Raw genomic sequence first — 23,702 nt, forward strand, 5'->3', positions numbered from 1 at the left:
AAAATGTGGTTCATTTATACAATGGAGTACTACTCAGGAGAAAAAAGGAATGGAATCTTGAAATTCACAGGCAAATGGATGGAACTAGAAGAAACCATCCTGAGTGAGGTAACCCAGTCACAAAAAGACAAACATGGTATGTACTCACTCGTATATGAATTTTAGACATAGAGCAAAGGTTTACCAGCCTATAATCCTCTTCACCAAAGAAACTAGGAAACATGAATGACTCTAAGGGATAAATAGACCCCAGGAATGGGAAGTCGCATGAACTCCTGAGCTAATGGGGAGCATGAGGGTAGGGAGAGGATGTTGCCACAATAAGAGCAAGAGAAGAGGAGTAGAGGAGAGGAAATGGAGGAGTAGGGGGAAGAATAGAGGAAAGAGAGCAGGATGAGAGATACCATATTAGAGGGAGACACTATAGTTCCGAGAAGAGATCTGGAAGTAGGGAGATCTCCAGAGACCTACAAGGATGACACGATGTGACAATCCAGGCACTGGAGGAGAGGATAACCTAAAAGCCCTTCCCCTATAATGAGATTGATGACTGCTCTTATGCCATCCTAGAGCCCTCATCCAGATGAAAGCAGAGACAGACACCCACAGAAATACACTGAGCTGAAATCTGAAATTTAGTTGAAGAGAGGGAGGAATGAAGAGCGAAGGGGTCTGTATCATGTTGGAGAAACGCACAGGAACATTTGGCATGAACAAGGGAGAGCACATCAACCCCAGATGCTATCTGGGAGGCAGTACAAGACTGATCCAGCCCCCTGAACATGGATGCCAATAAGGAGGCCTCTGCACTCCAGGGAGCCTTTGGAAGTGGATTAGCATTTTTCCCTGGTGTAAGAAGGGACTTTTGAGAGCCCATCCCACGTGAATGGATACCCTCTGGCCCTGGACACATGGGGAAAGCCCCAGGCCCAGCACAGGAAAATTTGGTGGACTTTGCAGAGCCACCCATTGAGGGCCCAACCTTCCTGTGGAGTGGTGGGTGGATGGGGTGGGGGTAGGTTGGGGGTAGGGGTGGAGAGATGAGGGTGAGGAGAGGGAGAGGGAGAAGGGACTTACATGTGAAACCTTGTTCCCTAACTTGAATTAATAAAAGAAAAAAAAAACACCCCTACTACATTACCATTTCCACCTCTCCCACTTTCCCTACCCTCCCCCTCCACTTCTTTTTCTGTTCAGAAAGGGACAGGTCTTCTTTGCATATCAACAAAGCATGGCTATCAGGTTGCAGTAAGACTAAGCACCTCCCCTTGTATTAAGGCTAAGCAAGACAATCTATATGAAGAACAGGTCCCAAGAGACAGCCAAAACATTAGGGACAGCCTCTGCTCCCATAGCCAGGAGTCCCACAAGTAGACCAAGCCACACAACTGTCACATATTTAGAGGGCCCAGCTCACTGGTTGTTGGTTCAGAGTCTGTGGCTTCCTATTTTTCTTTTATATTTATCTGTTTTTGTCTTGTTTTCTATTCTTTATTGGTGAGTATGCTTTTTTGTGATGGTTTTGTAAATATCCTGTAGAGGATAGCTTGAGATCAAGTGCCTCTGACATTTCTGTTAATTCTCAGGGTTGTTTTGGCTGGCTGTGATATTCTATTTTGCAATATGAATTTTAGGATTGTTTCTCATGATTCTTCAGAAACAATTTTTGAATTTTGATGGAGATTGCATTTAATCTGTAGTATATATATTTTTCAAAATAGTGATGTTTTCCAAACCATGGACATGGAAGGTCTTTTCATCATCTGGTCGTTTCTCATTTTCTCTCTCTAGTGTCTAGAAGACATTTGCATCATCAGTTAGAGGTTTTTCCTAGATATTTATTTATTTATTTATTTTTAAGCCACCATGAATGTTGCTTTCCCCTCTGATTTTTTTGTTTGGAAAATGTATTATTGGTATTTAAAAACTGTAGGTTTCTGGAGTTGATTTTTGTATCCATTACATTATTTATTACATTTAAGTTTTCTGATAGAGTCATTTAGGTCTTTTAATTATAAGATACTATAAAAACTTACATTCAAAATTTAAAAAAATGAAGAAATGAACAAATTTCCAAACACCTATGACTTACCAAAATTAAATAAAAAAGATATAAATACTTGAAGAGATCCATAATAAGAAATTCGATTGAGGGAGTAATAAAAGTGTCTCAGAAAGAACTCTCCAAGGCCATAGAGATGTACTGCAGAATTCTTCTAAAATTTCAGGAAGTGCTCATCCCAATACTCCTCAAACTGCTCCTCCAAATATGGAAGGAGCATTACCCACTCATTTACAAAGCTAGTATTTTCCTAGAACCCAACTAGGTAAGCATGCAGCTACCACAATGAGAGATATTAATAGATGACTTTACAGCGTTCTGATCTAAGAGAGAAGAAACAATTTGTTATAAGCTCAAAATTTATTATTTGTAGTCTAAGAAACAACTTGAGGCACTAGAGGCAGCATTTGTTTCACAAAAATATTTAAATGAAACTTTTAAAATTAGATAGGATATGACTAATCGTGAGACTTTTTATTAAGATTATTCAATATGAAAAGATTATTTAATAAATTATACCCTCAAGCTTACAGTTTAGAAAAATGTAACTTTTGAAATATATTTATGGCATTTATGTTTATAAGTTTCTTTACATGTAAAAATTATGCAAACACTAGGATATGATGAATTAGCATTAAAAACAGTATTTTCTAGATCACATATAGTATTCATGGCCAGGTATCAGCTTAGTCAATACAAAAAAGAGAGTCTTTGGCTTTGAATACCAGTATATAAAGTAATGTAATGTCTACATTCACATGCATATCATGGTCTTCTCATTGTATGAAATACCAGGTGGAAATGAGAAAACAATGAGAAGGCAACTCACCATTATTCCCCATTTTTCTAGCATACTGGTCTTTTTTATCCCTAAGAATAAATGCTAGGCAGCCAAGTTCTTCCTGTTTCTCTGAGAAAGGACAAAGCTCTCTGTCTATATTTTTTCTGTTGATATTATTGGAATGGCAATTTTTACTGGGTTTTACTTGAAACTAATATGGGATAGTGGTTCAAAGGATAGTGGTCTGAGATATCTGTATAAATATGATGGCTCAAAGTTATCAAATCAGAACTTCATGTTTTCTCTTGGGATGAAGGATGATTATCCTCACATATAGATCCATGCAAAGGCTTCTAGTGTGTGTTATTGTCACTTTCAACATCTACTTGGAATACTTACTTTAAAGCCCATGAAACTGAAATAGACATGATGTTCACACCCCTCTTCATTATAGACTCATTAAAACCAAGGAAGAACAACACATTCATTTATACATTTATCTCAATGTGACCACCTAAACTGGACTTCAATCAGCCCTTACATAAAAGGGTGTATACTACATAGTTATCTTGTATAATGACATAGTTACCAACATCAATCATAATTAAAAATCCATCAATTTCTGCCTTACCTGCTGTTGAATTTCTCTGGGTGCTTTTCTCTCATGATATGGAATCTGTGTGCAATGGACGCATCCTAAAAGAAGAAATAAGGGGATAGCTGTCATTTTCTTACCTTCTAGAAATATATGTTAACAAATAAACCTTTCCCATCAATTCAGTTTTTACAATGTTAATGACAAGAAGATATTCTGAAACTAGTGAAAGATGTATAATTCATGTGAAGTCCAGGAAAGTATGACTATAAAATCATGTCAAAACTAGTCAATTGTTATATTTATATAAAATCATTTTAATTAATTTATGTATCTTTTAATTCCTGGTTTTGGTTCTGTGCTTATATTCTGCTTACCATAGTGCATTTTCTCATAAGGCCAAAGAGTAGTTGAAAGAATTTCTAAATAAGAGTAAAACAGATAACTTAAGTGGGAAAATGATCAAGTAGAGAAGTTTCTGCTCCTTTGAGATTAAATGTGGGGAAAAAGACTGCAAGATGCTGGCGACCTAATAAAGCACTGTAATCTTTGGTTTCACAGTTTGCTCAGCATGCCCCAGATGAGTAATTAGTAACTGTTCATAACACACATAGCTTTCTGACCCATCTCCTGTAATGGAGAAATCCAAAGAATAGAAGGTGACAAAGAAATGGTGACAATTATAACTTATCTCTTAGATGTTAAATACAACAGTTCTGAGCCCTAATGGGCACCACTTTATTTCTGGTAGTCCAGTTGGAGATTCTCTTTAATGCAAGAGTCACAATGGATCTATGAGATTGGCGGATGGCTATGACCCAAGCTTTTGGAGCATGGACCATTTAAACCAATATTAAACAGTTATCCCTATTATTCCAAGTGAGGAGATATTATCCCATTCTCCAGCTACACATAATCCCTCAAATGAGAAACTAATAATATATTTACCAATCATCTTAATAGAAAAAAATTTTGTGATTGAATTCTAAGTTTGCTTCAGAGTGAAGACAAAAGAAAAAGAAAACTAACACAACAGAAAAAAAGAAGTTGTATATTTAAGAGAATCTTGAAAACACTAATCAAGGATTAAAAGTCTAATGAATGAAATGAAAAGGCTAATGTGTTTGCTCATGCATAACAAAGCACAAAGCCCAACAAGAGGGACCAAGGGCTGCAGATGGCAGAGAGGCTCTCCCTGTACAAGAGAGCAAGCTGTAGCTATTTAGATACATTTTACACTCTAGCAATTGACAAGTAATTGAGTCATTTTGCAAGAAAAAGGGTACAAAAGTGTACATAGAAGAGCATAAAAACAGCATTTCCAAAAAAATTTCTCAGAATGTTCTCCATGGATTGATTTTCTAGTATGTAATTTTGAAATGAAAATAAAGCATGATTAGCATAGTTCATTTTTTAAAGCTTGCATATTTTGTAGTAATTTTTATAAATACTAATTTATAAGTCTTAGTAACTTTTTAGGTTATGCATTTATCTTACAGTGTTACTAATTTATGTGGAAATTTAAACTGGGTTATCTGTGGTATATATGCTCTTTGATTAAAAATTGTTTTTTAAAAGCATTTGTCATAACTTTATTCCTATTTGAATGTAAAAGGATCTTGGTGCACCAACCAACTGCATAAATCTAGCAAACAATTACAAAAAAAACCCAACATAATGGGAATCAAGGACTTAGAGAGTGAATGAGCCAATACTTCTGAGCCATTGGGAGAATATCATTGAATTTATATTTACTTGAATTATTTGTTTTGTTCCAGTTGCAAATTTTGTAGGGTGATTTTCTTTAAAGTATATACTTTTACAATAAAAAAATGTTGCCCTTGAAAAGCAACTTAAGCTTGGTTGAGAAAGAGAAATAAGAAGAGAAGAAAACCAAAGAATATTTAAATAGACAGGAATATAATTGAATAACCTCCTAATGTAGAACACTATCACACCAACTAGCCAAAGATAAACTGAGTATTATCTCCATCTCCAAGACACTCAGGCAATTAACCACTTAGTAAAAGGAGAGGGAAATAAGAATGTGTGTAGAACACTGGCATGCTTTTTCCCTTTGAATGAATTCCACCACAAAGAGAGCTGGTCTTTTTGAGTGCAGGATTGATAGTGGACAATGACAGCAGGTGTTCATTTGGATGAGAATCCAGCCTAAATTTGCTAGAGCCTCTGTCCCTCTGGCGCTGCCCCAAAGGGCCTGAAGGAACACTGCCAGCTGCTGCCAACTTGCTCAGCAGCCATTGTTTTAGATACTTAGGATTCTTTAATGAAAGATCACACAAGAAAATGCAAACATGGCACTTTAATTTTACCCTTTCTGACTCTGTGTAATACAGTTTTGAGGGAATAATAACAAAATCAGCCTCACTTCAACTTTCTAGCATAGAAAAACTGAATTCAGATCAGGTTTTGAGTTCCAGGACATGTGCCTTTTAACAGATTGGTTTTGAATCTAGAGTCAGACCTTCCTTATGTCTAAAGAAATAAACCACTCTATTGTAATAGTGATTAAATGCAGTGACTCCACACAGCTAATTTTACTTAATCAGGATGTTCATGTGACTCATGAACATGCTTGAATGTCCCTGAAAGTAAATCATATGCTAAAACATGCTTACTACACTGCATAATTTTTTCTGGTTTGTAAGTTGATTTTATTATTTTCTTAAGTTCATAAAAATTTTAAGTTGATTAAATTTAACAAGTAGAGTTAAATATATCCACTCATTAAAGCAAAATAAATAGACATTTTGTAGTTTTATTTAAAAAGTAGGTTCAGTGTCGTTTTTTGATTGATGTAGTTACACATATACAAGTGAGTATTAAATGAAAGAATTATTGTATATGAATCTCTGAATCAGCTTCTAGCCACATATGTCTTAGCCATTCTTTCCTTGATGCTCTTCTACAGTGTTATTTCTGTTTCTATATTGTTACAATAAAATTTCCCTAATTTTGAGAGGACTTTGTATAGTATAATGGCAAACTATTATTGGCTTTTCATTATTTTTAATAGTTTGTAATTTTCCATGGTTTCAGCCAGTTCATGGAATTTGGTCACAGCCATGTGATTCTCTGTTACCATGTTATAGAACAAAATGGCACTTTTATGTGAGATAAGAACTGTATGTAAGTTAAAGCATGATTTCCTTCATTTTCCTTTCACTACAAGACCTCTGGGTAAGGGGTTTCTATAAACAGAGAAAGAGAAGTGTTATGATCTTCCACTGAAAATGAAGACATACTTGAATCTGAGTGGTTGCATCATTGAAATTGGTGAAAAGTTCACTTTGTAAGGATGATTATGGAAACTCATGTAAGGTACATGAAATCATGGAGAATGTAAACTAAGGCTTTTGCTATTCCTAACACCACAAGTAAAGTGTTCGGGGTTGGTTAGCAGACTTAGCAGAGAGATTTTTATAGAGTTTATGACCCGGAGAGGACAAACATCCAGTCCAAGGCAACTTTTCATGGAGATAGCCAAGAATATAAGAATATTTATTTTTTAACTTCCCCATTTTATATCTCTTGCTGGGGAACTTGGTTGGTCAATTAAATCAGAAATAAGAGAACAAGGAAACTATGATGTCATCTGTGATGGTTCTAATGTGAATGGCCCCATCGGCTTATTTATTTGAATATTGGTGTCCAGTAGGGAGAACTGGTTGAAAATGATTAGGTGGTATGGCCTTGTTGGAGCATATGTGTAAGGATAAATTTTTCTGCCAAGCCACTGGAGGCCCATCACAATGTGGGCACCCCAAAATAACACACAGAGTCTTATATTAATTGTAGTACTGCTGATCAATGACTAGGATTTCTTATCTGCTAGCTCAGTCTTAATTATCAACCCTAACTATTAATCTATATATTTTATAAGAACTTACTGAGGATGCTGGCTGTATGCGACCTCTCTTGCTGGTGATCACATGGCAAACACAGAGAAGAGAGGAGGACGAAGAGAGCAATATCCTGCTTGTCCCTGCTTATATTCTGAGTCTGCCTGCTATGCTATTTCCTGCCTGGACCACAAGACTTCTCTTTACTAAATTTCCCAGAATCCTCCTCGACTCCTACTCCCACCTAACTTGCTTCCCTATTGGCCAGCAGTACTTTATTAACCAATAAGACAAACATATACACAGAACTTCCCTGATCAGATATGTGTCACTAGAAGTTGGCTTTGAGGTTCAAATGCCCATTCCATTCACAGTTCTCATGTTTTCCCCCTGGCTTGTGATCTAGTCTCAAGCCACTGCTCCAGCACCATGCCTGCCAGCCTGTTGCCATGCTCCCTGACATGGGCTTGCCTTCTGAAATTAAGTCCATAATAAACTCTATTTTCTACAAGTTGCCTTATTCATACCTTCTTATTACAGAAATTGAAAAATGACTAAGAAATCATCTGTAAAATATACTTCCCCAATGTAGGCAGTAAAGTGGAAAATGGTAGAGGTGAACAGATAAAACTTGGAGCAAAGGAACCATGACTCAATCCATGTAGCAGAAAAGAAAATCTGCGTATGTGTAGAAAAGCATCAGTATAAATCCATGAGAAAGAATGGACACTACTATTAATATAGAAAATGTATTATTAAATATACTCTAAGTACTTATATATTTACTATCTACATAACACTTTAAATGAATGAAATAAAGTAGTTATTGCATGGCATCTGAAAATTATTTTAGTTAAGAAAATCTAAAATTAATATTTCAGAAATCTTCAAGTGATTACTTTGAGTTTCAACTACAAAATAGAAAATCCACACCTAAAAGCATGGACCAGAATAGGAATATCTATTTTATATTTTAAATAGTCATATTATAATCCCTCTGATTTACATATATTTCACACAGAAGAACTCTTGAAACTGGGACAACTGAGTTAGGATATCAGAAAATAACACTTGTCCTCAGCAAAGCTGGAGATGACTGCCAAGAAGAGCCCGTAAATGCTAAGCTTCACTATTGCTCCATCTTGCACAAAACACATGGTATTAGAACTGCCAGAAACTTCTGGAACAATTTCTTCAAATAATTAGCCTTAAGTTTTGAAATAAATTGTAGAAGGAATAATAATTTATCGACATATTAAATTATAATTATGTGACTCAAATGTTCAAAATGTTTTTCAATATACAAATTTTCTTTTATTTTGTGTATTCCTAACTTGTTTCTATTGAATGAATGAACTTAAATTTCTTCCAGAATATTCTTTTTAATTAAGATTGTCTAGACTTGGAGGCCCAAATTGTATGATGTATGCAATACAAATAATTAGTTTTATAATATGTTCAATACATAAACAGGAATAGCCCTACACAGTTATGAGAATATAGGAGTAATACAAGCTCTTTTTGTTCTTTGGAATTCTTTTCATGTGTAGGTATGTGTATGATGTTTCTCCGATCCCCCACCCTCTTGCTCTCTTTTGATCCCCCTTTCTCTTTCTACATGTGTGTATATGCTTGCATAGAACTATATACTTGTAATGAGGAAGATATTATTCAATGTTGTGAATCTTCCTTAATCACTCTTTTACTTTAGTCTTTGAGATGTTGTCTTTCAGTCAAACCCAGAGTTTGTCAATATGGGATTCGGATCGTCTGTATCGCTGCCTTCCAATGCTGAATGGCAAGCTACTAGACCACCTGCCATATACATGGGATCCTGGGAGCCGAACTCCATCTTTTATCTGTGCAGCAAGTGTTTTAACCACAAGCCATCTCTTCAGCCCATAAAAGCTTTAATTAAAGTTGATCCTGTAATCAGCAGATCCTTTTCTATAAGACTGAATGTCAAGAAGAAAGAGTATATTATTCATATCATTGTCACAGAAATTGGAGCTTCAATACCAAAGAAACTGTTAGATCATACCTATTACTGAAAAATAAAAGTCCAATAATTTTATAGTTTTGATGGACCTGGCAAGAAAATTAAAATCATCCCAAAGCCTGACATGAATTTTAAATTTCTAAGGGGCATGTTATTGTAGTTAGACGTACACATCACCTTTTTGCAGATATCATGTATCTGCTTTCAGTTCATAAAGGAAGACTTCAGCTAGTATGATGTAATGAATTTTTTGTGCTTTCCAGGGAAGGAGCCAGTACTCTCCTTACTTGCAAGTGTTAATAGGCTATGAAAGCCGACAGAGCTGCACTAATGTTAAAGCTAAGGGTTAAGAGCAGTGAGGAGGCTTGCTCACATGGCAGGATAGTAAACAGAAGCCCTTGTTTTACAATCAGATCCACAGTTTAATCTTCCAGCCTTCATATCATCTCTCTGCTGCTGTTTCTTCTCTCAACAAATCAAAATTACTAATATTTGTCATGTAAGATTGACACTAATACTGATTGCAGTTATGTTAATAGATTTTTATTCTTTGTATAAAACTACACTAAATACACAAGATAGCTATTATTATAGTGCTTGAATATAGGGCTAAAAACTACTATGCAAAGCATAAACACAGAAGAAAACTCCAGTGTCTATATCTGGTATTGTTTTACTTTGCTAGTCATCAGAGGGGAGGACACTTAACCAAAAGAATTTATAGAACGTGATGGTTTTATAAATCCTGACAGTATCTATTATATATCTTAAACATCAAATCTTGTAATTCTTACCCAAAAGTTTATTTTTTCTTCTTCTAAGAAAAGATTTTTCAGATGAACTGAGGGCAGGTCAGGATGGGTTCAAAAGGGATAGGGAAGTAATGAGGGGAGATATGTAGAGAAAGAGTACCCAGTGCTATGAAAACTGCCTGGAATCTATGAGAGTGGCTAGCAAAGCAAAGTCTCCTAGCAGTAAGGGATATGGAGCCTGAACTGGCTATCTTCTATAACCAGGTAAGGCTCCTAGGCTCATAGCAGGGGGACTGGTATATCAACTCATTCAGAAAACTCCTAACGTATAATATGTCCTGCCTGCAAAATGTGCTGGGGCAATGGTGACACAGAACTCTGGAGAGTAGCCAACTAATGACAGGTCCAACTTGAGGCCCATGACAGGAGAGGGTACACATACCTAACACTTCTTGAATGGTCAGGAACCAGAGGCGGGGTAGCATAGAGATCCTGAATAGAAACAACAGGATTGGCAAAAATAATGTCAATAAAATGATCCTAATGATATTCTCCAGTAGACAGAAATCAGTTCCTAGCCCAATTGTCATCAGATGGGCCTCATCCAATAACTGATGGGAATAGTTACAGAGATCCAGAGCTAAACAGTAAGTAGAGCCAAGAGAACCCCAGAGATGTAGGGAAGGAAGGATGGTAGGAGCCAGAGGGGATGAGGATACCATGAGAACATCACCCATGGAATGAAATAAGCAGGGCTCACAGGGACTTGCACAGATTGAAGTGACAAACATGGATCCTGTATGGGTCTGAGCTATGTGCTCTGAATATACCTTATGGTTGCGTAAGTTGGTGTTCTTGTGAGACCCCAAAAGTGGGAGTGGGGGTGTCGTTGACTCTTTGCCTACATGTGGCACTCTGTTCCTTCTATGGGGCTGACTTGTCCAGCCTTGATATGAGGGCTTGTGCCTAGTCTTATCATAACTTGTTATACCATGCTTGGTGAATATCCCTGTGAGGCCTACTCTTTTCTTTCTTTCTTTCTTTCTTTCTTTCTTTCTTTCTTTCTTTCTTTCTTTTTTATTTTTATTTTTTGGAAGGGAAACTAAGGAGGTGTAGTTCTGGGGGAGGAAGGAGGTGGTGGGAGGGACTGAGGGAGAACTGCGGTCAGGATGTAATATAAGAGAAAAAAGTAAAACAAAAGACAAATCAATGAACTAAATTATTAAAATCTTATAATCACATTGCTTGCCTGAGATCTTGAATTAATAAATGTTAGCACAATACTACATATTTGATATCATCCTTTATTAGCCCAACACTTATGTGTGTTTCAATATTTTTTCATATTGATTTTCAGTGGTCATGGTATCTTTTTCAGTTCATTTCCAAATAACAGATCAAAAAATTACATTTAGATATGAATTTGGTTAACACTGAATCACTTTATCTGGTAATGATTGAAGGTGTGTCATACAATTTCATCAAATCTGCAAATAAAAATTGTTTTGAATACTAGTGGTATGGACCTGTGATAATACCTGTCATGTTGTCATACTTATCATGATACTCAGTTTTCAAAATAAATGAAATTAAACATCCATTTGTTATAGTTTGATTTCTCAGTTGTCACGATAAACACCATGACCAAAAGCAACTTGGAGAGAAAACAAGGTTCTAACTGATTACAGTTCATCCATCACAAATGGAAGCCAGGGCAAGAGTTCAAGACCAGATTCTGAAGGCAGAATCTGAAGCAGAGACCTTGGAGGAACTCTGTTTACTGGATTGTTCTCTTTGACTCATTTAGCTAGCTTTCTTAGACAGTCTAAGCCCAACTGCCTAGTGCTGCACTACTCACAGTGGGCAGGGACCCCATGCATCAATTAAAAATTAATAAAATGCCTCATACATGCCCACAGGCCAGTTTTGTGGAGATAGTTTTTAAGTTGAGGTTGCCTTTTTCAAAGTATGTGAAGTTGATAGCAAAGATACAGCACCACAACTTGGAAAGCCATCAGTATTCCACATGAGCTGTGAAAGAACACAACATAGCCAGGAACCAACATTTTGGGATGCCAGAGGAGGATGAAGAGCAAGAAGTGAAACAGGCACAATGAATATACAGGAAGAGAGAAAATAATACCCAAGAAAAGATACAAAATTATTAGTAGAACAGCAATGAACATATTTGAACAAGTGTCTCTGTGGTAGAATAAATCATCTTTTGAGTATATGATCCAGAGTAGTACAGCTGGATCATGAGGTAGATTGATTCCCACCTTTTTGAAGAACTGCCACACTGATTTCAAGAGTGGCTGTACAAATTTGTAATCCCAGCAGCAACAGATGAGTGTTCTTACTGAACATTCTTGTCAGCATGAGTTGTCACTTGTTTTATTAACCTTAGGTATGCTAACAGGTGAAAGATATATCTAAAAATAGTTTTGATTTGCATTTCCCTGATGGCTAAGGATGCTGAACATTTCTTTAAGTGTTTCTCAGTCATTTCAGTTTCCTCTTTTGAGTATTCTATGTTTAGAACTGTTTTTGATTTTTTAATTTGGTTATTTGTGGGTTTTTTCATATCTAGTTGTATGTGTTTTATGTAATTTTGGATATTAACCTTCCATTCAATGTGTAGTTGTTAAACATCTTTTTCTGATGAGAAATGTTCTTCTGTGTATATGTTTGTCTTATTGGTTGATGAATAAAACACTGATTGGTCAGGTAGGATGATAGGTAGAACTAGGAGACAAGGCAGATTCTGGGAAGTATAGGCATAGAGGAGTTGCCATGTGATCCCAGGAAGTGAGGTAGCTGGGCAGAAACTGCCACTAACTAACCATAGAGGTCTGAAGGTCTGTATAGACAGGCAGGAAGTTATGTAGCTGGGAAGACTCAGGATATAAGCAGGGACAAACAGGAAATCATTGTCTTCTCTGTGGAGATGCTGAACCATCATCATGTAGCAGGCAAAGGAGTTGCTGGTCTGGCATTCCCTTGTAAGCTAAGACCATGTGGAAATACTTAGATTAATAGAAATGGGTCAATAATTAAGACAGAGCTAGCCAATAAAAAACCCATGTCGTTGGCCAACAGTTTTATAATTAATATAGAGTCCGTGTGCTTCTTTGGGGGCAGAGAATGGTGGTGGGACCTGGTGGGCTAGAAAACTCATGCTTATACTTTCTATTTCTATACTCCTCCACTTGTCCAGATGACAGGGTCCTTTGCCATTCAGAAAAATTTCAGTTTCTTGAGGTGCCTTTTTCTAATTGTTGATCCTATTGCTTGTATTCAGATTATTGTGTTCAGAATATATTTCTATTTGTCAATCAGTTCAAGGTGATTTCCCTACTTTCTCTTCTATCAGAGTCCTTGTATCTGGTTTCATGTTGAGGTTTTTGAGCCACTTCAATTGAGTTTTGTGATGGGTGATGAGTGTGGATCTATTTAGTTTCTTCTACATGCAGCTGTCCAGTTTGACCAACATCGTTTTTTGAAGATGCTGTATTTTTTCAAGTGTGTGTTTTGGCTTCTTTATAAAAAAATTATGTATCTGTAACTATGCAGATTTATGCTTGCATCTTCAATTATATTCTGTTCATGAATCTATCTGTTTTTTAAAAGCCAAAACCATGAGTGTTTTATTACTACAGCTGTGTAGTACAACCTGAAATCAGGAAGGGTGATATTGCCAACAGTTTTTTAATGATTGAAGATTGTTTCAGCTATCCTGAGATTTTTGTGCTTCCATTTGAAGCTAAAAATTGTCCTTTGAAGATCTGTGAATAATTGTTTTGGGATTTTGGTGGAGATTGTGTTGAAACACTAGATTGCTTTTGGTACAATGCCATTTTATTACTCAGTCATACCAATCCATGAGCATGGGTGATCTTTCCATCTCTTGATGTATTCTTCAGTGTCTTAAAGTTTTAATTATTCTGTTCTTTCACTTGGTTAGAGTTACCACAATATATTTTATATTTTTTATGTTACAGTAAAAGGGAATAGTTTCCTGATTTTTTTCTCAGTCTGATTTGTATATAGGAGAATGACTGATCTTTGAGTTAATTTTTTAAAAACTACATTCCTGAAAGTGTTTGTCAGCTGTAGGAGTTTCCTGGTGGAATTTTTAGGTTCATTTATGTATACTATCTCATCACTTGTAGAAAATGATACATTGACTTTTTCATTCCAATTTGTATCCCATTGATTTCTTGCAATTTTCTTATTGCTCCAGCTAAGACATCAAGAACTAAATTGGAAAAAGTTGGAAAGAGAAGACAGCCTTGCATTGTTCCTTGTTTTAGTGGAATTGCTTGGTGTGCCTGTTCATTTAAGTTGCTGTTAGCTATGTTCTACCTGTCAACTGCCTTTATTATGTTGAGGCATGTCCCTTGTATCCCTAATATCTACAAAACTTTTATCAATAGGGGTGTTTGAATTGTAGATCTAATAAGATGGTCATGTTTTTTCATGATTATTTAAATGGTAGATTACATTTATTGATTAACATTTATTGTTGAACCATCCCTGCATTACTGGGAAGAAGCCTACTTGATCATAGTGAATGATCTTTTTGATGTTCTTTGGGATTCAGTTTGCAAGTATTTTATTGAGAATTTTTGTATTTGTGCTCATAAGGTAAATTGGTTTGTAATTGCATTTCTTTATTATATCTTTATGTGGTTTGGGTAACAGAATAATGATTGTCTCCCAAAATGAATTGGACAATGTTTCTTCTGTTTCTATTTTGGAGAAATATTTAAGGAATATTGATATTAACTCTTCTTTGAATGTCTTACAGAATTCTATGCTACAACCACCTGGCTCCCGTCTTTTTTGGTTGTGAGACTTTTAATGACTGATATTTCATTGGGGGTTATAGTTCTTTTTAAAATGCTTATCTGATCTTGATATATTATTGAGAGTCAGAAATCAGAAACAACCTGAATGTCCTTCATCAGAAGAATGGATGAAAAAATTGTGGTTGTATAATATAATATTACTGAGTCATTATAAATGAAATAATTAAATTCATAGGTAAATGGATGAAATCATGCCGAGTGAGGTAACGTAGATCCAGAAAGACAAGTATGTTATGTATTCACTTATCTGTGGATATTTACTCTTAAGTTAATGATAACCTAGCTAAAAGTCAATTAAACTGCATAGGTCAGGTACAGAGTAAGGGACAATGAGGGACAGATAGATCTATTTAGGTAAGAGAAATAGAAAAAATATAGATATGGATGAATAATAGTAACTGGAGTGAGATAAGCAAGTGATGTAGGTAAGGAAAATGGCAATGGATGAGTGAATATGGGGAGAGACACATAAATGAAGGAAAATTTGAGAGATAGTATGGAAATCTAATACAGAAGAAGTTTCATAAAATATATATATATACTAAGGTAATCTAAATGAAATCCCCACATAATGGCAGATGTCAGCCCCAACAGGTCATCTCTTGTCACCAAGTTAGCCTTCAGGTTCTGGAATTGGGTTACATCTAATTGAATTGTTTGACAGTGGGGTCCCATGTGAATCCCCAATCAACCCAGGTTGTTGTCATACTAAAGTTCACTCTCCTTAAACCGAATGAAAGACTCCATTACTGAAGACACAGCCTACACTACCCTTTGAACATGGAGAAGTCAAGCTGGTGGCTACATAGAACCTTTAGTCTTACATTTTAGTGTGTTTAGTGATGGAAAATACTCCATGTTCTACTGTAAGAAAAGCATAAACAGCAACCCAGCCACAAAACCTTTACTCACATTGGTTTCCTTCCTGCAAAACATGCTAGGGCAGTGGTGGCACAAAGCTTGTGGGTGTAGCTAACCAACATCTGATTTGAATAAGTCCCACTCCCCCAGATATATCTCATACATGATACTGCTTGGATGACTAAGAACCTAAGACTAGATAATCCAGAAACCTAGGGGAAAAAAAAAACAAAACAAATGCTAATCTCCTCAAAAACAAGCAAACAAACAAACAAAAACCAACTAACTAACCAACCAAACAGACAAAATGTAGAAAAAAAATGAATCCCACTGACATTCTCTGTATTCATAGATCTGTGCCTTGCTCAGTCATCATCAGAGAAGTTTTCTCTTGTATCAAATGGGAAATAATATGAGACCCACTGCTTGATATAATGCAAAGAGTGAGAGACCTAAGAACTCTCTGCCCTAAATGGGATGCTTTCATTAAATTTCTCTCCTCAGGGCTCAGGGAATTCCATCAAAGAGGAGACAGAAAGAGTGGAAGAATCAGAGGGGATGGAGTACACCAAGAAAATTGGCCTCGTAAATCAACATGATCAAAGCTCATATAACCTTCAGCAATTGAGGCATCAAGCACAGGGCCTGTACCAGTCTCAGGTCCTCTGTGTATACATTATGTCTTCCAGTTCAGTGTTTTATAAAATTTCTACATGGCTGAATGCTTAGATCTGTTTCTTCTTCCTTCTCTTGGTCTCTTTTCTTTCTGTTTGTTTGTTTTTGTGTTAGAATTTTATTTTACTTTGTAAAGGAAAAATACAGAAATTCAGATTCCTGTATATAAATAGGAATGAGAACAAATCTCCGAAGGTGGGGAGAACATTATATAGTATCTGAAATTGAGGGATCTGCTGGAATGTTACAACAAATTAGGGACCTTAGCAATATGTTAGAACAGAATTGGAGTTAATAGAGAACACACAGTAAAAATATAAATATTCATCAGCACAAATGAATGCCAAGAGTATCAAGATCACATTAAAGAAAAAGAAAAATACAAATACAAAACTTTGGTTTTATTTTCCTCCTAACATTTATAAAGGATCAGATACTATCTTAGAAGGAAATTGTTAAAATAAGATTTAAATATATTAACATATAAACATATGTTGATTTCCCCATCTCTCTCTGTCTCTCTCTCTCTGTCTCTCTCTCTCTCTGTCTCTCTCTCTCTCTGTCTCTCTCTCTCTCTCTCTCCCTCTCTCTGTGTGTGTGTGTGTTGTGTGTTTGTCTGCATGTGTGCATGGCATAGGACATGTCACAGGAGTTGTTTTTTTTTCCTTCTATCAGTAGGGTCCAGAGCTTAACCTCTGATCATAAGGCTTAGAAGCAATCACATTTACTTGATGAGTCATCTAGTTAGCCTTCTTTATTTGATTCACAAACTGTGTGTCATAAGTCATCAAATAGAGCAACCAAAACAGAACTCTGAAAATACATGTCTATATGTAGATAACAGGTAGTCATGTTCTATCTGCCTCTGAGGCATACTTCCTGAAAGGTTCAAGATTTATTATTTTTAATTGTGAGCCTAACATTTAATGGTTGAGCCATATCTCCATCACTCAAGCTTTATTATATATTTTCAAACATGATTATATTCTTCATAATTAAAATAATATTTAGATCTTGATTGATTTGAATAAAATATCTCAAAATGACAATTCTAACATGTTCATTTGGCTTTCATTTCATCTTGGTAGCCATCTGCTGCCACATAACAAATGAATCCTGGGTGGCTTTGTATTCTTAATGGATGTCCAAGTATTATTTTTTCTATTTACCACCAACACTACCTTGTTTACAAGAATGTAGATATAATCCATGGAAAGTATAGTAAATAATGAAGAACATGATGATAAAAGCCATTGGTGAGAACTTTAACAGTTTGGAGAAAGATGTGTTCTACATAATATCAATATTAGTGACAAATAATTGTCAGGAATGGCCCTTACTGCTATAATGTCTACAGTCCTTCTACAGAAGGGCTAATCAGTCATCTACAACTCCCCTCTGTTGCTTTCATCCAACTAACTTTGCCCTTTCTCTGTGTGCTGTAAAGAAACCTCCATTTTCAGAGTGAGTCTCTGGAGTAAAGCATAATATACAAGAAAATTGTAGTCCTCAATGAAATGAAAGAGAAAGGAGAATATCACTTATCTGGAACACACCGTGTAGAGACATACCATGGATAATAAAATAAATACCAAGATGGCAGCACAATGGAAAAGAAACCAGTTAGTTCAAAATTGGAGCCTATACAGGCTGGAGAATGGACAGGAAAGGAGAGGTCCACATAATAGAAATATCCAAATGAATTATGAATAAAAATTAAATATTCTGCTTGAGTCACCTTCCAAATTCAAATCTTCTCCAAAATAAGCTTCAAATGTCATTTCCTTATAAGCTGCTCAGAAGGTTCATTTGTTTATCCATTTGTAGTTTTACATATTTAAAACAGTGGTTCTGTGAAAACTGCCTGTGTATGCATATACTTTTCCTAACAAAATACTGCAGAAGAAAAAATATATAAAATAATTTTCATAATTGTAGACTGTGGACTAAGGTGATGTCTCAAGGTGTAAGGTGCCTTCCATGTAAGTGTGATGAACAAAGTTCAATTTGGATGACTTGGTAGCATACCTGGAATTGCAGTATTCAAAAGACAGTCAGGATTCCCAGAAAAAGTTGACCAGCTAGAATAGCTGAAGAAAGAAGTCTGGATTCAAATAAACCATTCTTCCTCAGTAAGGAGGGAGTAATCAAATAAGACACTCAATACATCACAAACATCTGCATATATGTTAATGCATGTGTACTGCACAGATATGTGTATTCATATGAATATGAACACACATACATTACATACACAGTATTCACATACACATATGCAAATATAGACATGAGTATGTATAACGTTTTATCTCAGAGTTGACGGTCTACTTTTCTCTTGGAAGATTTTTGGTTATTTTTGCCATTTCATGGGATGAAATACATTTTCAAAGACTCTCTGGGCACCAATTGTTACATGAAAAATAAAAGACCAAGAGACTGGTATTGGGGTTCAACCTTCAAGTTGAAGATCAAAATAGCAAAGCAGCCATACTAGTTGGCCATAGAAGCCAAGCATACACCTTTAACTCTAGGACTCAGGATTAAGAGGTAGACAGATCTCTGAGTCCAAGACAACAGTGGACTATAGGAGAGTGAATCAAAGATCACACCTTGAATCCTGGGATTTGAGAGGTATAAAACGTAGAGGCATTCATTAAGAGAATTAGTTTCTAGCCACATTGAGGAGAGCATAGTGGTCTGAGTGAATTTGAGGATCAGTGAAGTCGGGAGCAGTTTGAGGATCGCCCCTTTGGTCTGAGTTGAAATAGAGGTGAGAGATAGTGGCTGGCTGCTTTGCTTTTCTGATCTTCTGCTTGAAGCCAGTACCAGTTTCTGGGTCTTTTATTTTTCCCAGGTCTAAACTGACTAGCTCTGACTTGAATTGTGAATCTGCATTGACTAAGATTATTTCATATATATCTGACAGGAAGGAATTTCTTGCCTCTATCATGGCCAAAAGCCATGGTTGGGATAGTCATAGGGAACGGTCTAGGTTATTATTTCGCCAGATAGTTACATTGTCAAATTGCTTTCTAAATGTTTATGTCTATACCCATAGACTCATCCTGGCCATGACACACAAATATACTCTATAGTAATTACTCCATGCCATAAAATTTTATACTCAAAACTTGGGATGGAAAAATTCTACACCATTCAGTCACTCTTCTCTTCAATAAATGCATATCTAGAGGCCTACTCATATTTAAAAATATTTAAATTATTTATTTCTATTTAATAATCACTTACTTCTTATTGGTGAATATCTAAGTAATTTCATATTAAAGTACTGCTAGTAATCCCTGAATAGGTGCCAAAACATGAAAATTATTTTGATAGTCAATATTCAATAGCAGCAAATAAAAAAAATTTAATAGGAGAAAGCCAGAGTCAAACTTGAATGGAGTTGAAAACAGATTTGGTTTGGCAGATTGTAATGTATTGTATTAACCATAGTCAAGTTTAAAAAAAAACAGAACCATCTTTGTTTGTTTATGATAATTTTTAACAAATACAGTTTAAATGTTTATTCTATGCAAACTTTGAGAGAAATATTTACCTACTCTGATAAAAGTTTTATATTAGATTTTACAAAGTACTTCTAGGATTGGCTCCCAAATATGTATTAGATTACATTTGTTTAAATAAATTGTGAATTATAAATAGACTTTTATGTTCTATATTTCTATTTGAAGACAAAAGGAAAAGATGGTAATCCAGCATTTGATAAATCAATGCATGCCAAAATAAAGCCTTCTAATAAATATAATTAATGAAATTTTCCATCATGAAAACTTCATACATAACAACTTCATGGAAACCTACAAAGCAGAGCAATTAGACTGAATTGCCACCTTAACCCATTGCATCATCCAGTACTATATAGAGTAAACATTTGTATGGCTGAAAAGTTATTTTAGTACAAAAGTATCAGCTTTAAAATGCTTTTATAAAGCCATAAGGAAAAAATCCCTCCTTGCTTGGACCAATACACAAATAAAAGAGAAACTTTGAAAGTTTCTCTTTAAAATATTTTTCCATTATATCAATGAATTTATCATCTAGTCATTTGTTACTTTATAAATTAACCAGACTTTTGATGTTTTACTCAAAGTATATTAATAGCTTGAAAGCTCCACTTAATATTGAAATGTAGTCTATTTCTGTCTTTTGATTATTGTAATTGAAGCTTCCACTGCTGCGGTAATAAAACTTAATTTGCTTTTACACATGTAACAATGTAAAATTAAATTAAGCAATGATCTTTTACATTTGTCAAATTAGCAATACTCCTAACATAATGGAGTTTCCTTACAAAGAATGAACTCCTTAAACTTCACAAACAAAATATTATGGGATGTGTAGGAATAAAATGTTTTGCCAAGCAAAACACCACTCACTCTCTGACATCAAATATGTAAAGCAAGCAGAAAGATAAAAGATCCTTTGGCTTTTAAGAATTTTCAAAATGACACATTTGGAAAGCACTGTTTTGCTTCCAAATTTTACTGGTCAACCATCTGCTTTTCAACTTTGTTCATAGCAGTATTATTTGTAATAGGAGAACCTGGAAGCAACCTAGATTCCCCTCAACCAAAGAATGGATAGAGAAAATGTGGTACATTTACACAATGGATGGAAAAAATCAATGGAATCTTGAAATTCACAGGCATATGGATGGAACTAGAAGAAAACATTCTGAGTGAGGTAACCCAGTCACAAAAAGACAAACATGGTATGTACTCACTTATATGCGGATTAGAGACATAGAGTAAAGGATTGCCAGCCTACAATCCACACTGCCAAAGAAGCTAATAAACAAGGAGGATCTAAGAGAGACATAAATGCCCCCCTGGAGAAGGGGAAAGGGTCAAGATCTCCTGAGCAAATTGGGAGCACAGGAAGAAGGGGGAGGGAGCTAGGAGAATGAGAAGGGAAGAAAAGGAAGGATGCAGAGGACATGATGGAGCAGAAATGTTGAGTCAGGGGTAGAATACATGATAACAAGAATGGAGATACCATAAAAGGGGGAGACATTTTTGGTTTACAGAGAAATCAGGCATTAGGGAAATGTCTGGAGATCTACAAAGATGACACCAGCTAACAATCTAAGCAACAGAGGAGAGGCTACCTTAAATGCACTCCCCTGATAATGAGATTGATGACTAACTTATATGCTATCCTATAGCCTTCATCCAGCAGCTGCTGGAAGTAGAAGCATACAACCAAAACTAATCACTGATCTGAACTGGAACCAAATGCAGAGAAGGATGAGTGAAGAGCAAAGGGGTCCAGACCAGGCTGGTGAAACCCACAGAAACAGCTGACCTGAACATCGGGGAACTCTTGCTCCCCAGACTAATAGCTGGAATACCAGCATAGGACTGATCCAGACCCCAGGAACATGGGTTTTAGTGAGGAAACCTCAGAAATCTACTGGACCTCCTGTAGAATTTCAGTACTTATCCCTAGCATAGGTGTGGACTTTGGGAGCCCATTCCATATAGAGGAATACTCCCTGAGCCAAGACACACAGGCCCTATCCGAAAGGATACAATAGACTCTGATGAACCCTATGGAAAGCCTCACCATCCAGGGGGAGCAGAAAGGATATGTGATAGGTAGGATTTTAGTTGGGGGGGTTGGTAGGGGAGGACAGGAGGGAGAAGGGAACTGGAATTATCATGTAAAACAATCCTGTTTCTAATTCAAATTAAAAAATGTTGAAAAAAATGAATTTTCAAAATGACACATATGGAAAGCACTGTTTTGCTTCTAATTTTTACTGGTCAACTCTCTGCTTTTCTTTTCCTTTAGCATGAAAAATGGAAAAATGGAGAACCAGCATTGAGGACCAGTAGCAATTGCAAGCCTAATGGATGTATGATTCATGATTTTATGATCAACAGTAGTTACACTTGATTAGTAATACTCCCCCAAACCTCTGAGTAAAGCAGAGTGGTGATGGGTATTTTAAATGAAATTGATTGACATTGTTGACATCATCACAATCAAATTATTTGTTCTTTATAACCCCCCCAAAAAAAAACTCAACTATATCCTTGTGTTTTTAAAGCTGACCCATAGGTCTAGATGTGGTGTTCAGTAATCAGTGGCACCATGGAATTCAGAGACGAATTCTTCCTGAGACACACAATGGGGGCACTTTAATAAATGAACACATAAGAATCTATAATACCATTACACAAAGAGAACCACAATAGTGGTCAACACATGGCTTTTTAAAATGCATTATTTGTCACTAAGTAGAATGCCATTATAACAAGAAACCTTTTGTGCCTTAAAAGGGTATGTTTCTTAGTAAAATATTTATGCTTCTTGAAATTACCAGACTGTATAGCTCACCTACAACAATTTCACTTTTATTACATATAAATCGTAAATTATTTCTTTTAAATTATTAATGCAATAGAAAAGAGAATTGTTCAGGCAATAGTCTTCTAAAATAGATGAAACAAAACCAAGATGACAATTTCAGCATTTAAAACATACACATGATAATTCAAACAAATGTTATGACATTTAAGATAATGAAACCCTTCATTTATTCTACTATCTGGTATGAGTTTTATTTCACATATAAGGAGTCAGAACAGATGTCCAAATATTATAATGCCAAAAGAAAGTTAGGACATATCTTCATTAGTACCCTCTGAGCAGCCCGCAGTGTCTCTTTAAAACTGGCATGCAACACTTTAAAACTACTATTCAAGACCTGCCCTAAGAAAGACAGCTACACAAAGCACTTCCAAACAAAAAAAAAAATAGCAACAAAGCTCAGAGAAACCCTATCAGCCATTCGAGTTACATGATATTGACATACTTGATCTCTGAAATCAGAAAATGAGTAATTGCAAATTTTTGTTACTAAATACCCTCTTCTCCAGGGGGAAAATGCTTGGGTAATTATTTAAAAAATTGACATTAAAAATTATTGGAGACTTTTTGTACTGAATTAATTCTAATCAATATGTTTATTGACTACACAGTGAACTAATGACTTCCTTAAATAACATGGGTAGCCATTATTGTTGACATTCAAATTAATATTTAACCTAACAACTCTTATGCTTTTAAAAATTTTACTGAAGTAGCATTTTCTTGTCTTTCCTTTAAATACAGAGTCTGTGTTTCATCAAGTATGTACATACAGTTTCTTTCTCTATTTACAATGTAAATTGTAGAAGCAATGTCCATATGGTCAAATGTTTAATAACTGCTT

General features: G+C 35.6%; 1 protein-coding gene across 6 annotated transcripts in view; it reads right to left on the minus strand.

Moving 5' to 3' along the window:
• Positions 1-23,702, minus strand: part of Dgkb (diacylglycerol kinase beta) — a 649,271-nt gene that overhangs the window by 290,257 nt on the left and 335,312 nt on the right. For all 6 annotated transcript variants that reach the window (XM_035445438.1, XM_035445436.1, XM_035445435.1 and 3 more), the window contains one exon: positions 3,475-3,539. In XM_035445438.1, coding sequence (XP_035301329.1) covers positions 3,475-3,539 — 65 coding nt within the window. The remainder of the gene's footprint in view (positions 1-3,474; positions 3,540-23,702) is intronic.

The sequence above is a fragment of the Cricetulus griseus genome, chromosome 5 (genome assembly GCF_003668045.3).
Source record: "Cricetulus griseus strain 17A/GY chromosome 5, alternate assembly CriGri-PICRH-1.0, whole genome shotgun sequence".
In the NCBI taxonomy this organism is placed as follows: domain Eukaryota; kingdom Metazoa; phylum Chordata; class Mammalia; order Rodentia; family Cricetidae; genus Cricetulus; species Cricetulus griseus.